This window comes from Lepisosteus platostomus, chromosome 3, assembly GCF_059453375.1.
Source record: "Lepisosteus platostomus isolate fLepPlt1 chromosome 3, fLepPlt1.hap1, whole genome shotgun sequence".
In the NCBI taxonomy this organism is placed as follows: domain Eukaryota; kingdom Metazoa; phylum Chordata; class Actinopteri; order Semionotiformes; family Lepisosteidae; genus Lepisosteus; species Lepisosteus platostomus.
The window spans coordinates 7838440-7854434 of NC_142613.1; the positions used below are offsets into that span (position 1 = coordinate 7838440).

General features: G+C 38.6%; 1 protein-coding gene across 1 annotated transcript in view; it reads left to right on the forward strand.

The window, feature by feature from the left end:
* The first annotated feature begins 338 nt into the window (after nt 1-338).
* Nucleotides 339-15995, forward strand: part of unc5db (unc-5 netrin receptor Db) — a 244701-nt gene continuing 229044 nt past the window's right edge. The window contains exon 1 of the mRNA XM_088624196.1: nt 339-892. Within this exon, the coding sequence (XP_088480322.1) occupies nt 808-892 (85 nt within the window). The 5' untranslated portion in view covers nt 339-807. The remainder of the gene's footprint in view (nt 893-15995) is intronic.

Genomic DNA, 15995 nt, shown 5'->3' on the forward strand with positions numbered 1-15995 from the left:
TCAAAGAGCAATACTCGCTCCAAGTTCCGCGTTGGCTACCGAACTCGTATCAAGTGAACAAAACAGACTTTTTATTAACCAAAGTCCCTACACCGACAATAATACCTCTTTAACATATTACGTCCATGTGACTATGTGAGAATTTGCTCTTCTCTTCTAAACGCAGTCTTGTGCCAAAACGACCAGTCCTCTTCAGCAGCCGCAATACTAGTGTGGCCAAAAATTGACACGCTTTCATTAGCGCTCACCAATTGTTACAGACTTTCCAAGGCGGTTACCTCTTCAGTATTACACAGATTCTGTCACGGTGCCTTTCGGAAAGGTAAACGGTTTTTTTTCCCCCCTCTTTTTCACTTGGGAGAGGTGCTTTGCTCCCATCCAGAAAGCATCCCGCTGCTACTGTATCTTTTTCCCTCTCGCCACGCAACACCTTGGCAGCTCACCGAAAACTGTCACTGGAGTCTGGGTGGATACGAGGTCTGCTCCACGCCCACCGCTGTACCATTGGCTAGCGGCGGTAGTTAATTTATTTCACTCTGTAGTACTCGCACATTGGGTAGTAAGACAGGTTAGAATTAGGAGGCGCAAGGTGCTGTCTCAGCGAGCGAACTATGCGGGAGGGATACTGCTGTTGATTCAGCTATTTTGTTAACCTAAGGAAGCCAGAGAGCGAGCGAGTGAGAGAGACTATTCAGTGTCTTAAAAACAACAACAGGGGAACCTGTTACTGTCACATCGCCAGTGATGATTACCCGTTGAATAAAGATCTTCGCGTTTTACTTGGTGAAGACGGGAAGAACAGCAGCAATGGGAACATTTTCAAAAGGACGTTACTTCTCTCTGGCCATCCTCTTTTCCCTTGGCGTCGGCATCACAGGTACAGCCACTAAAGGTAGGGAAGCCAGCGAGAACTCTTGCGTTTTATTGTTGTTGTTGTCATCTCTTGCACTTGTGCTGTTTGTGAAACGCAAATGGTCCAGTTTGTATACTGACACTTTGCAGTGCAAAGGGGAGGGTGTTGGTGCTCCTCTTATTATTATTATTATTATTATTATTATTATTATTATTATTATTATTATTAAACTGTTTCTCAAGAAGTTGTTTTCGGGTGCTGCATAGCATGCAATGCAGTGCGTGCGTGTTTGTTAAAGGTCGCAGTGTTCCCACTTCGTTGCTGTGCCGGGTAATATCTGTTCTAATAGGTCTGAAATATGTATGAAGACTTGTAAGGGTAGGTTTGGTCGTACACGATACACGTCTGCAGATTTCAGTTATTGCTGTATATATAACATGCTGGTACAATTAATTTTAAGTGCCTGTACATACTCTTGATATTCATGCACACTTCCTCACGCTGTTTGTTTCAGCAGAAGTTATGTGACGGTTTTTTTTTTCTTTTGGAATTGGAAGGTAGAGAATTTTTCAGGTTCTCAATTCACTAACTGCACTTCAACCCCGGCTCGTTAAATAAAAGGCAGCCGACAGCAGCGCCAGCTGTGCGCGTTCTTTGTGATGGGGATATACACGCCAATATATTCAGATGTCATTTTAGAAGCTTGCGTTTGCCTAACATCTGAATGTCCTAAAGCTCGATCTTGTCATTTCCATTGACATCATGCACTCTTTACGTTCTCTAGCTTTGATTGCTTAACATTCCTGAACCCACAACTCCACAGTATGCAAATCAGCCTAAGTATGATCACTTATACTTTGTGCTGTGGAAGCAGCATGTGCGAGAGAATTTCGTGTAATATGGATTAAGAAAAATTGTCCGTGGGGATGCGCAAGATCACAAGAAAAAGCATGCTATTGACCAGCAGTGATTATTACACTGCACTGGTCTACAAAGAAGAAAGCTTAATTTATTTCTCGATAAAAGCCATTTAACTATGAATTCTACTAATTAACTGTGAATTGTACTAAAAGATAATGATTTTAGTGTCCTTATGTGTTTCGCCGAAACCTGTTTAAAGAAACTAGAATATTAATAAAGTTGAATATAGCCGTAACAATCTTCTTTTAATCACACGTGAATTCAATTATTTTTGTACGTTAATTACAAATATGGCACGGAAAGTGGAAGGTGCTTGCAAGCGTTTAGCTTCTGTTATTGTTGACTGCACTTAGTAGCGTTTTAGCTATTCATAATTCTGCGAGGGGTTACTCTTGTAGTTCACGCGTTTAGTTTAATCTTGCTTCATCAATCACTCAAACCGCAAAGGGCTTTACAGAAATTGCTCCAAACGACGAGGCGTTAAGTTGCTCAAACGGAGACTGGAGGAGGGACCAGGAGTCGTCATTATTCTTTATATTTGGACTTTTTTCACTCTGACTCGCTTTTCACCCGGTTAACCTTCCATTTACATTTCTGAGGCCGAAACACTAAATAGCTTTTTATGTGGCAAATATACGACAGGGCTCATCGCTTATTTAAGACGCTAGTTTCTCGGTGGAATATTAATTCATTTTAAGTTTTTTTTTTAACGGTCTGAGCTAACTTAAACATTTGGAAAATGTGCGGGGGATTTAGTTAGGTACAGTATTTGTTGTGGGTAAAAAAAGAGAACCGCCCTACGTACAGTAATTCTCAGACATTTTTTTTTAATTTAGTGTGTATGGAAATGTATTAATCTGTGTGCGAATAAATGGATAAGGGAGAGTGTGGAGTGTGATTATGCTTTCAGATGCTGAAACGACCACAGCAGGTGTGCATGTGCTTATTTTGTAAATCTTATCCATTAACTACATGGAAGACAACCTGAATTGTAATTGATCAAATATAGATCCGGCAGGGTTAATTAACTTTTTAAACTGAAATAAATAGTTGTCGTTAGGGCTCGCATTTCATGAGAACGTCCTGTTTTTAACCTGACGCTACATAAACCTTCGCTAGATATGGCATACGGCTGTGAATTTCAAGGCACCAAGGGACCCCCAACGTCTCTGTACATGAAGCTTCAAGATGGCCAGCAGCCATATCACCCTGCAACTCACAACTGGCAACCCACTGAAGCTAAGCAGGTGTGAGCCTGGTCAGTACCTGGATGGGAGACCTCCTGGGAAAGACTAAGGTTGCTGCTGGAAGAGGTGTTAGTGGGGCCAGCAGGGGGCGCTCACCCTGTGGTCCATGTGGGTCCTAATGCCCCAGTATAGTGATGGGGACACTATACTGTAAACAGGCGCCGTCCTTCGGATGAGACGTAAAACCGAGGTCCTGACTCTCTGTGGTCATTAAAAATCCCAGGGCGCTTCTCGAAAAGAGTAGGGGTGTACCCCGGTGTCCTGGCCAAATTTCCAATTGGCCCTTACTAATCATGGCCTCCTAATAATCCCCCTCTATGAATTGGCTACATTACTCTGCTCTCCTCCCCACTGATAGCTGATGTGTGGTGAGCGTTCTGGCGCACTATGGCTGCCGTCGCATCATCCAGGTGGATGCTGCACATTGGTGGTGGTGGAGGGGAGTCCCCATTACCTGTAAAGCGCTTTGAGTGGAGTGTCCAGAAAAGCGCTATATAAGTGTAAGCAATTATTATTATTATTATTATTCTAGACTTCAGCATATCACAGGGAAGGGCGGTGACGTCACCGCGCTGGTAAGCCGGCTCGAGCCTCCCCCGCCCCCGCTTAATTCGCCGTCCTCAGCGAAGGGCTGTTCCATCCCACTCCTGACACCAATGTAGCGCTCTCGGGTTCACGTGGGTATGCGCCTTCGCCGCTGCCGCCTTAGGTCGGCCCCCCACCGCTGGGGACTCGGACCCGGGCCTCCCAAATCTCCCCTCAGCCCGGCGGCTGCGGTCCCTGCTATTCACGGGGAAGGGCGGTGACGTCACCGCGCTAGTAAGCCGGTTCGAACAACCTGCCGTATGCGTTACAATATTTTAAAGCATCGTTTCGGTCCTTTTTTCGTGGCATCGACTTTTGTCGATAGCACTGTGTCCTTATGATCCATTGGGTAGCCTGAATCCCATAACGTCCTTCTCTCACCCCTTTCAACTAAAGTACAGTACATAGATCCTAAAGCTTGAAGACACTTAATGTAGGAAGGGGTTTCGTTAGCCACTGTCAACAGATAGAAAAAGTAATTTCATTTTTTTAGACATATGGATATTTCCTATGCTTTGGCTTTTCGTTCTGGCAACTGTATCTTTTTGCATAGAAACATTTGCGATTCATTTGTCTCTTTCAGCCGGAGGAATTCATTCCTGCACATCTACTATGCAGATTGATTTTCCTCTTTACTTTAATATTCATAATATTCATATTTAATGAGAAATAGTTTCCGAAAAAAAGTAGCTGGAAGCAACGCGTAAAGTCTTACGCATAATTTTGACACCATTTTCATTGTTTGGATCCATTTAAAAGAAAAAATGAAATGGTTTTATAGGGAGAAGACATACATTATCCATTGTTTTTTTTCTTTTCTTTTTGCAGTTACTGCTGTTGTTAAATGAAGATTTTTCTGGATCTATCAGTCAGAACGTGATGTTCTAAATTGCTCTGCGTTCTATTTCGCGCACGCGCGTTCTCACTTTTAGTTCAACGGGAAAATGCATGTTTAAAATAACTGAGGACAAATACATTTACTGACACATAAATGTGTAGCTACGCGGTTTATATTGTCATAGGTAATCCATCTGTCTTCTAGGCTTATACGTGGGGAGGCGAGTATGTCATAATGAAGTATTACCCCAAGGTGTAAATGAGCAGATGAAATTATGTTCCGGTAAACCGAAGAGCAGGGAGTTATTACAGATTTGGAGTTTGCTTGTTGCCCTCGGGCTAATGTATTCTTTTGACAGGAACCTTGAAAGCCATCAGTCATATTCCGAAAGAGTAAACGAGAGTCCACCAATTTCACCAATGTTTTATTCATTTGAAGTCTGTGAGCCTCAGGCAATGGGTGATTTTTTTCCCCACGTTTTCTCTTATTTAGAATTTGCATTTAACAAATGCATGCGAAACGATCATACAAAGTGTTAGAGAACGTTTGCCAGTCTCTACTTTAAATGCAAGCTGAAGCCCAGATAACTGATGTCAGAGAATTCTCAGTTGTGAGCTCTACATAGATTTTAGATTCTGTGATACAGTATGGCAGCTTTACTGTAAATTGAAGGTCATTAAAGCACAACTGTGAAAATGACTGGGTTGAAGGTTGTCAGGTGCAGTGATCGTATTTGTCAGTACAAATGTCTGACAAGTTACTGTTACTGAGTGTCGGCTGTATGTACTGTAATTTCTCTTCGGCGCCTGAGACCAGGACAGTTCAGATTTTGAACTTTTGAATGTATGAACATTTTCCATAGTTGAATTTAAATGGACTATGAATTTTATTGCAAGTTGTTATACCACAGAAAGGCTTTAAAGATGCGGATAACTGTATGGGTTCTCTTATGAACCTGAGTGGCTTTCGTGTCCAAAAACGTACCTAAATGGAGGATAAAGGCATAAAGGAAAAGTTTAATGCCATATTACCAATATGTTAAAGAGTATTAAATGAGTTGCTTTCTTCGTTTGTCTTGGACATCAAGGTAAGTGATGTTCTTCTCCACTAAAAGTTATAGTTGCCATTCTTTTAGGATTCAAGTTTAATCATGTTTCTCTGCAGGATCACCTGAGATCTGAAATACAGAAGGAACACTCTTTTTATCTGTGTGCTCCTTGTAAAATTAAATGTTTAGCCATAGTGCAGGCGCAGGATGCTCTACAGGGAGCCAGCCATGCCACTGCCCAGATACACATTATGTAACTGTGGATTTTGAAGCTGATGTTTAGTCTCCAGTGAAATAATAAATTCAGATTTAGCCAAACAAGACATTAACAGATGAATCACCTTAGCGCATAATATACTTTTTTTTTTGCATCGTGCCATTTGAATCATTGGATTGAATCATCAATTTACCACTTCCATATTCTTTATGACTCAAAGTTTTGCACATTGAGTCCACTATCCATATTTATTTACATATTTAATCCCTGGGTATGTAATGCCTGAGTCTGTTTATGCAGTTGAGGCCAAGGTTTCTAGAACAGGTAACCCCTGAGTGAACCAGGCTCTTTGTTCTTATTCTACTGCCTGATCATCGCTTCAGCTGGGAGTTTAGCTTGGCAGCACCTGCTTTTCCACTTTGCTGTAACAGAGACTCAGTGAGAAACCCCCCACCCCCCGATATTGCTCCTTAGTTACAAGATGGGAGCCCTATCAGATCAATAGAAATACAGTATGCAAGGCTGAACAAAAAGAGGCATCTTTTTTCATTACACTGCGTGTACTGTACATTTACTCCTGTGTCTGGGCCCAAGTGGAATTTGAAAAGGATTTTCACTGCAATCTTTTTGTACCAAGGGTGCACTTCGAAGATATCTTACTAGGCATACAGTTTCAATGCAGGAGTCTCAGACATTCTTTAATGCTGTGTGAAAGTTTTGCATTAAAGCTTAACATCGAACATCATAGCTATAGGCCCCTTTATGGGACAGGAGAAATCTGGGCAACCCGCTATGATCAGTAAGGATGTCTCAACTTTTTTTTTTCTACTACCTTAAAAAGCTCTGGTAGATCTTACCCTTGGTTTCAATATTGGGAAATCCAGAAAACATGGTAAATGTGGGAGGCTGGCGGAACATGAATGAGATTATAGTACAATGGAATACAATCAAACACTCTCTGATCATTCGGTTTTCTTGATGAATCACCGTGGGCCAGTTAACAAAATTAAATATTAAAATGCTTAAAAAGCCTGAGGTAAGAGCCAGACATGGTTTAACAAAAGCTTGCGTGCAAACGCTTTTAATCTAGAGTTTGAAATTTTAAAGCATGCTGGTATTCCTGATAGTCATATTAACTGATTATCATGTCAGGTTTGTAAGCCTTTAATTTCCCTTATGTCATGAGGGTACTTTGTGTGCCTAATCGAATACAGTATGTGATTCTCTGGTCACTTTCAGTCTGTAGTAGTAAAAGTGGTACTTTTCCCAGCTACTTTTGCAGCTCTTTAAGCATGGAGTTTTGTAATACTCTACAATTTTCAGTATATTTCACTTTCAAATCCTGTCAGATGCTCAGAAGGAGAAGGATAGCAGGAATACGTAAGTTGTAGGACCTTATCAGGATGGCTTTTTACTAGTCTGGCATCGTGTGTATATTTGACTCAGGGAAAAACTGGTATTAAAACCAACTCTAATTTAGTCTAACCCATAGAGAGCTACAATACTGATTAATTTCAAAATCAACATATTCTTTTCCCTGCCCTTGATAGTTCCGTTACAGAGTTGGTTCATGTAAAATCTTTGCATTTCTCAAAGCAATCTACCGTTCAATTTACATGCTTTTTCTTGTTTCATAAATTCTGGACATTCTGCGTTCCTGTTTCCGGGCAACAGTATTTGCAGGCCTGTGCTCCAGATTACAGCAATGACGAATGTTCTTGGTCTCAAGTTATTTCCTAGCTTCACCTGGCAGAAAAACAGTATAATTTGAGGTCATTTGTCAACATCGTGGCGATGTTTGTCAATATTGGTAAGAATCTGTCAACTGCGTTTTCTGACAAATGGGTTTTGGAGTAATCAAAAAGGAATAAATACTTTGAGATGGTGGAGCTTTAAAAAAAGAAGAAAATAAATTGCAGTAGTTTTAGAATGAGATTAAACAATGGCAGTATAAAGAGAAAGAGAGGTAGGTGCCGGATAGAAAATGTGCACAAAATGACTTCACTTTTGTGAAAAAGCATCTGTTAAGTGAAGCATGGAACGTATAGAAATAGGCAACCTGCTGGGAACAGGTAGGTTTAGAAAATTATTTCTCACATGAGCTGGACATATGTTACGGGAATCTCTTGGGCAGATAGTAATCTATAACTTTAAATCTTACTTAGAAGATATTTTTCAGGATTTTCTCAGGATTAACTTTTGGAGATCTTTCAATAATAAAGAAATGATAAAATGATTCCTATAATACTGTTTCAAAACTGTATGTTCCATTCCCTGTAGTGTTACTACACTGTGTTTAAGGAATGAAGTTGATTTCTGCAAACTCAGTGGGTGTTTGTGAGGTTAGAAGGAACTGAAAGTATCCAGCATCTCCAGCGATTTTGGTATTACCTTTAAAATGTTCTGTTTCCATCACCTAAACATAAGGCACAGTGGAGAAATTAATGGAGTAAAAAAGCACAGCTACACAAGCTGTTAAAATAATAAACCTTTTCTTGTAGATTATTTTATTTTAAATCTCTGCTTATCTCCAGCCAGATATTAGAAACCCAAACTGTTGATGGGTCATCCCAATAAATTTTATCTGGACTATTTTTATGTAGTTTCATAGTGATAGAAAGTTAATTAAAGATACAATAAGAATGAACACAAAAGAACATTAAGCACAGCTTAGCAGAAAAGGAAATTAGAATTTTATCTTGTTTGAAATTGGTTTGAAATTTGCTTAGCTGTATAATGCTTGGCAGTGAAAACAGAAATCCCCTAAAATTCACTGTCACTTCATTTCAAGAATAGTATTATGGAATCCACTGTTTTTAAATTGACATGAGGCATGGGTATGAATGGGGTATAGAAAATATAGGCATAAGGACAAATTAAGTATTTGAGTCACTCGTTTGCTGTGTATTTAAATGTACTGTACATGAATGTGTCTGTAAAGTTGTCTAAGGTTCATATCAGGTTGTCATGATGAGTGAGGTTGGAAGAACAAAATGAGATTCGAAAGGGATGCAAAGTGGAATAAAATAATGGCTGGACGTAAATTTACTTTGCCACGCAAAGATTTAAGATGTTTATTTGGATTCTTATCATAGTTATTCCCTCAGGTGTCCTGAAATCTGAATTAAAAAAAATGAATCTGTCATTTTAGGAACCTTTATTCGACTCTACCCCCACTCACAGATTATGATCTGCTTGGTTAACTTTAAAAGTTGGCAAGTGTATTATATGATGATAGATGTGTGTCAGTGAATGATTAGAAGAAAAAATCCACACATTTGGCAGTCCTACAGTTTGACAGATTTTATTACTAATCTGATCAGTGTCATATGTTTTTTTAATGGGAGGATAAAATGCTCGCGCATAAGCTTTATTAAAATCACTGCCCATAGAAGACCTAGGGATAGACTATTTGGCATAGCAGCAGCGTTTGCATTAATCAACAACTGGATGAGCTTACACCAGAATAACAATGGATTTCAAAATGAAGTGTAATACTGTTCAGAAAAACCTGACCTTTGGTGTTAAATACACACTATGCTTATTTCAAAATGTTAAAAAATGTTTGAATCTTTTTATTCAAAAAGTCTTTGTTGCTTTGTTTTAAATCTTTCATTTTTCTTCCCTTTTGTGTAAACCGGAAAACGTAATGTAAAACATTTTAATTCATACAACATTGTGTCAAAAGTGGAATCTAAATTGTAGGGATCGTGACCCAGTCAGATGTTATTTATTGTGTCCAGACAGGATAATAAAGAATTGTTTCCTTTTATTTTCCAAAGGCGCTTAGAATTTTAAGCACGGGTCCTGGTATATCATGAGCAATTTATGTGCTGATATCACCATTCCTTAGGGCGATCCATCAAAATTTTGTACAGTAGCAGCATATTCTTTATCGTCAATTGATTAGAGATCAATAAATTCATGCAGAAAATGATAGTTTTGTACCTTACTATTGCTTTTTGCATGCAACACCTACCTGATTTGAACTTCTGCTGTAGTGGGTGTAGCATTCGATCTACACCACCTTCTCATTATCCTGAGGGCTTCTTTGTTTTTGCTGCTGGCCTGTAGCAAACTGTTTTCACTGGTAACCAGGGCTGCAGTCCGGTACAACCATCTTCTATTGTTCAGTGTGATATCTGTGCAGCATGCATCCAAGCCCAGCATTATAGCAACTTGAACAGTTTGGAGCACTACAAAAAAAGTTTTTCTTTCCAGTGAGCTTCCCAATCACCACTGCGATCTTAGCATGATGGAAACACTTGTGCTGTGGTTCGTCAAAACATCTTGTGTTATGAGCACAGAATATATAGAAACATATGTTTCTGTAAGGTTGGCAGGCTGAATTAATCACAAATAAAACTCAGCCTGGTCCTAATATCGCCACTGAGGTCAAGGCAACTGTTGAGGTTGTGAGGTGATTTTCAATCGATGGAGAGCGTAGGGGGCCATGTTATTTTCTTCTCTATTAAGAGAATGAATCATGAGCTTTTTAGGCTTCTGCTGTTTGGCGTAATGACATTCAGGATCCCTGCTTTACATTTAAATGAGCCAAAATGACTACACATTACAAAATAGTAATAATAAAGCATAATGCCTTTCTGAAAATACTAACTTTCATCAGCATTACAGGTGCATGTATTTACATTCCTCAAGTCTTGATCAGACGAGCTCAGGCATCTGGCATAAACCATACAGTATCATCATTGCTATGTGTTTTACATAATTGTTACTAAACAGCATCAGGATTGAACAACAGAATGATGAATATGATTTGGAATAAGTCAATAAATGCTTTATCAAGTCTGTTTTTGGAAACTGCAACAGCATTAAAACAAAGCAGCTGTATTTTGAATTTGGTCTTGATAACAGCTTTCTGCAGAACTTCATAAGTTTTCTTATGGGGAGGAAGCAATACCTATCACCAAGGCTTGTGTGTGAAGTAGTTTCTACGCGTTTGTGATTTCGCTATATTAGGTGCACTAGTTAACTGGAGTGCTGATTTTACCTCTACAGCACGTTTTAATTTTGTGAACGTGCCTCTATGCATGTTCACAAAATTGAAACTATCCCTAATTGGTGGATTGTGTTTCTGTGGATAAAAGAGGGGGTGATTTTACTCTTGTATTCATCACTAGGAGACAGTCATGCTCTATGAAAGAGCTGGCATAGTAATGCATTTGTCGTCTTGTTCTAAGAGACTCACTGATCTAGGACATTAAGAGTAATGTCACAATGAAGACCTTAATAATTGTGGTCCATAAAGTACAGTGCCATGGGTTTATAATGTGTCAAATACCGAGCTGTTCCTTTTATGCCCACTCATTCATTGTAGTTTCCGTTTATGCTTTTCCAGCGCCCCTAACTGGAGAATGGAAGCTATAACATGATTAACTCCAGCGAAGAAGTACCTTTATATTTGTAAATCCTTCTGAAAGCTTTCCTTCAAAGTGCTGAACAATTAAAAAGGATCCCTCAAGTACCAAGAAGGTTATGTGATTCACAAAACAGTGCCAATGTCACTGCTGTGATTTTAAGCATTAATCCCCATCCAAAAGCATTGCTTTGCTTTCTCCTTTGCTTGCAGAACAGTGCTTGGTAACTGTTCCCTAATTGAAATGTAAGGTGTGGGGATTTTAATTAAACTGCAGCAGTGATTCTGATTATTTTTTATCAATAAAAAATTAGCATAGTTAACAACATTTATTTTAAATTTTATTATTAGGGGCTTAAGTAATGAAAGTGGCCAATTAATTTAAGTTTTCATTAACTTCTTCCATTGAAAGACCCTCAGTACATGTTAAATTCACAATTTTTCAGTCGGGAGCACTAAATCATTCACAGTGTATTGTACATTGTGTCTTCCAGACAGCTCAATCTGGATGCTCTAAAGGCACTCCTTACTTCTCCTTACCCTGCTTTTATGAAATCACAGTTATATGAAAATATATGCATATCCTAACTTTAAGACCATTATTGAAAATTGACATTAAGTAAGAGATAACATTATAAAGCAAATGACAATATAACATTGGTGCCCAGTTCCTGTCCTATGTCTGTATTAAAGCTGAGCTCTTAATTTTGCAGTTGAACTAATTATTGGTCTAAGAATAGCTGCTTAATGCCTTTCTCTTAAGGTGCTACTGATTTGAAGAATCCAAAGGTTTGCATGCCCACTTAAAATTATAGTTTACCAAAATTGTCTCCCTGAAAATCACATAATCACTTAGAAAGTAGTTTTTGCTGCATGTTCAGGTAAATACAGCGTATGTACACATTTCTCATCACCTGTTTTTTTTGTTCTTGGAATCTTGCAGTATAACTCAAATAGCAAAATCCCATGTCAAGAAGGAAAAGAACTAGCAATTGTAAACCTGAGCAGAATGGATGAATTGCTGACTTCTGCATTGTGAGCTTCCAAGAAAAAGGCTGCAGTGCTTGGAGTCAATGTAGCTGGTAGCCGTAGAGAAAGATGGATCACTGGTCCATTTGAGAGTGCAGGTGTGGATTGATAATTGAAATAGGGAAGTGTTTGGTTTGCAAGAGACTTGTCCTGTTAGCACTGCATAGATCATATGAGAGAATAGTCTATTGATAAAATCTGCAAAGGAACAAGTAATAGGTTTATTCCATGCTGAAAAAAAAGAAGAAAGAAAACCCAACATTTCGGCCGTGGGGTCTTCTTCAGGTGTGATTGATAAAATCTGTCTGTTTAATTTTGAGAAACTGTAGTTGAAGTTGTTAGTTTTTTTTTGGCCAACGTCCTTTGCCTGAACATGTCTGGCTCCCTAAGGAAATCTCAAAGTTGAAGATGAATACGAAGAGCTACTGTCTCAAACAGGTTGAGATTTAGCAGAACAGTGGAAGCCTGCTTGGTTGTAAAGCTGTCTTCTCTCTCCCCCCTCACTTCCACAATGATTGAATCAGAAAGAGAAAGGTTCCAAGCATATGCTGATTGGTTAGGCAGTTTGAACCCAGGACCTTCATTTCTTTAAAAAAAAAAAAAGAATCTTTATTTCTCCCTTATGTTTAGAACACGTCGCCTGGAGCAGAAGAAATTGTCTGAGCTGCCAGGGAGCTGGCCTGCTAAGATCGTCGTCAGTGTGTGAGAAAGAGAGAGAGAGACAGCCTGGTAGCTGGGGACTATCAAGCTGAGTCTAAGCGCACACATCAGCTCTGTAAAACCCCAGGGCCTGTGGAGCCCTGAGTCACAAACTTGAAACAAGTGTGTTAGGAGCAGCATGAAATTGGTACTTGCAAGCTGTTTCATATGTTTTTTTTCTTACATTTTTTTCAGAAGTATCAACAAAGCTATAAAGCGAGTCATCAGAGTGGTGTACATTTCCTCCTTTTTTTATTCCCCTTAAATAAAAAAGAAACATAACATCAAATCCTCAACAAATGATTTATCAGTATTTTGATTTTACCAGGTAAGTTTGAGATAGATCAATTGGGACTGAGTTTCCACGTGTTTTTTTCCTCTGTACAAAGGTTATCCCAATTTTGCAATCAAGTCAAACTTATCCTTTGAGTGAAAAGCGTTGGGGCCCTGGGCTCAATTCCTGGGGTTCTGTCTGCATGGAGTTTGTATGTTCTCCTTGTGTTTGCATGGGTTTGTTGTGGGTGCTCTTGATCCCTCTCATAGTCCAAATACATACTGGTAGGTTAATTGGCCTCTGAGAAAGTTGGCCCTGGTGTGAGTGTTTGTGTGTGTTTTTGTCTGTGGGTGCCTTCCAATCGACTGCTGTCCTGTCCAAGATTTACTGCCTTGCCCTCATTGTTGCTAGGTTAGGCTCCAGCTCCCCTGCAACCCTGTACTGGATATTGTGGGTTTACAAAATGAATGGATGGATGAAAAATGGTTGGGAGTTGGTATAGGCCCAACCAGTAGAAGACACAAACGTTTAAGTGATGTCTGCCCCCAATCGTTATCTGCCCCTTTGCCTCTCTGCCTCCCAGCAAACACAATCCAAATAAACATTCATGAATTATGTTAAATAAAATAGTTGATTTAACAGCATAGTGTTGGGATCATAGCTAGCTAAGACCTAAAATATGTTCCACAAAAGGAAAAACTTACAAACAGTTCCTCCATTGTTCCTTTAAGTTGATAAGCAACTGAAGCATTTCTTAGTCCCATGTTGCCATGAATTGGAAAGCTTGACTGTTGAGGGTCTTTTTGTTTTGTTGGCTTTCCTGCGGGAATGCACTGTTGTAATGAAGAGCCAAATGAAAATACCAGATCTCTTCACAGAAGATGTTCCCGGCATGTTCAATCTGCCTACTGCAATACAGCTCTTTTTGAACAGCAGTATGTTGCAGCTGCACATGTGCTTCTGTGCTCCCTATTCACATAACTTAAATAATGCATGCTAGTCATATTTTAGAAAATAGGATAGCAAATAAAGGCAATGGAATTCACTTTTTTCAGGCATAAATCAGAATAGCTGAAGCCTTTTAAACTGCAATTCAGACGCCCAATTAGTGAAAAAAGCTTTCTTTTCTCACTAAATTAAATGTTTCATGAAAGTGATCAAAGAGAAAAATATTTTAGTTTTTGGCTACACTGCAGATGCAGTCCTGACACTAACGAAGTGATCTAATGTTACATGAATGTTATATTATTAGACTCCCAATAGGTATTTCAGATAATGAAACTTAAATATATATATATAATATATGCTCCTTTTTTCCTGTAAAATATTGCAGTTTTCTGTTTTTCATAATTAAAAAATGCTACCATCAATAATTTAACAAAAAGAAGCATATTTTGACAATATCAAAGAGGCTAACTTATAAATCAGCACCTTGAAGGCAAATAACTGGGTATTATTCAATGCTGTCCATCTTCTATTGTGTATAATAAGAGGCAAAAAATTACATTGTATGCAAATTAGGCATGATTTAGTTTGATTTTCTAAATCTACAAATCTACATACTGTATATAACCTACGGTTATATATTGTATAACCATGGGATACAATGTATGTTTATAAGGAATGAATCTATGAAACAATTAAAATATCTTTGAGACAATGTATATTTGCAAGCTGTCATTGTCAAATCTAACAGCCTCCAGCTCTGAGAATACAGTACCATGTTTCTTCCTCTCTGTAGTTGCTGCATTCCAGTTGTGTAATCTGGGTCTCCTGGACAGCAAGAATGCAGAAAACGATTACCAATGTGCTAACTAGCTCATCTTGTTATTTCTTTTTGTTTGCTGTTTTTATTTTGAATTTAATTCTTTACTGGTACAGTTTATTCAATGGCCATTAAAGGTGATCACTATCTTTAAAAAACCTAATAGACTGTGGAAATCAATAGTAAAAACATGAATCATGCCATAAAGCAATGGACATGGGGGAAGTCTCTTCTCCATTAATCTTCCCTTAAAGCCAAAGACGTTTCTTTGCTTCAGGGACTAATTAATCCTATGACATTAAGACTCCTGGACTGCTGCCACTTGTAACCTTATATAGAGACATCCGTGCCCTATGGACATGCCCAGATGAATTTCTCATGGATTTTTTCCAAATTCTGTGGAAAATATCCATGATTAATACGCTTACCTTTGCAGAAGAAAAGAGACATACTGGATTCTACACATTTTCTGGTTGTTAAGGTTCAAACTTTAAATTGCAAGATACTGTGAAGGAGCAGTACATTTTTGAAGGGGGTGCTTTATGTGGAATCAGAAGTGGAAAAGCAACAGCAAAGCAGAACACAGGGAAAGAATATATACAGTATAACAGCTCAACCAAAAAAGTGACACTAAAACAGACAAAAAAAAAAAGTTTCGTTTTGGAGCCTTAATGAACTAATACAGTAGTTGATATCAAGTGTTGACAGGACACAAGCATACCCGTCTTCAAAAATGTTTTCTGGAAATTGTTGTACATGGGACTTCACCATGAATTTGGTTGAAATCTGCTTTACAGCATGTTTCATTGACAATGTACTTCCATGTTCTATTTAAATTTGGCATGTCAGTATTAGGTGACTCAACCAGATTACAGTAGAGCAATAGATATTTCCAAATTTAAATCACACAGCTATGAACCTTGACACGGTCCATGTACTATATTGACATATATTGCCTTATTCCAATATAGTTTTGTAATTGTTGTAATAATATTTTAATTGTTGATGTGTCCTGATGGCAGATACACAACATTAATTATCATTTGAATCCACTGAATTCTTTTTTTTAGATATTTTATTCTGTGATTTTTGGCAAAATTCTGCTTGTTTTGATCCTGCCTTTGGGGTAAAATGAAAAAAAG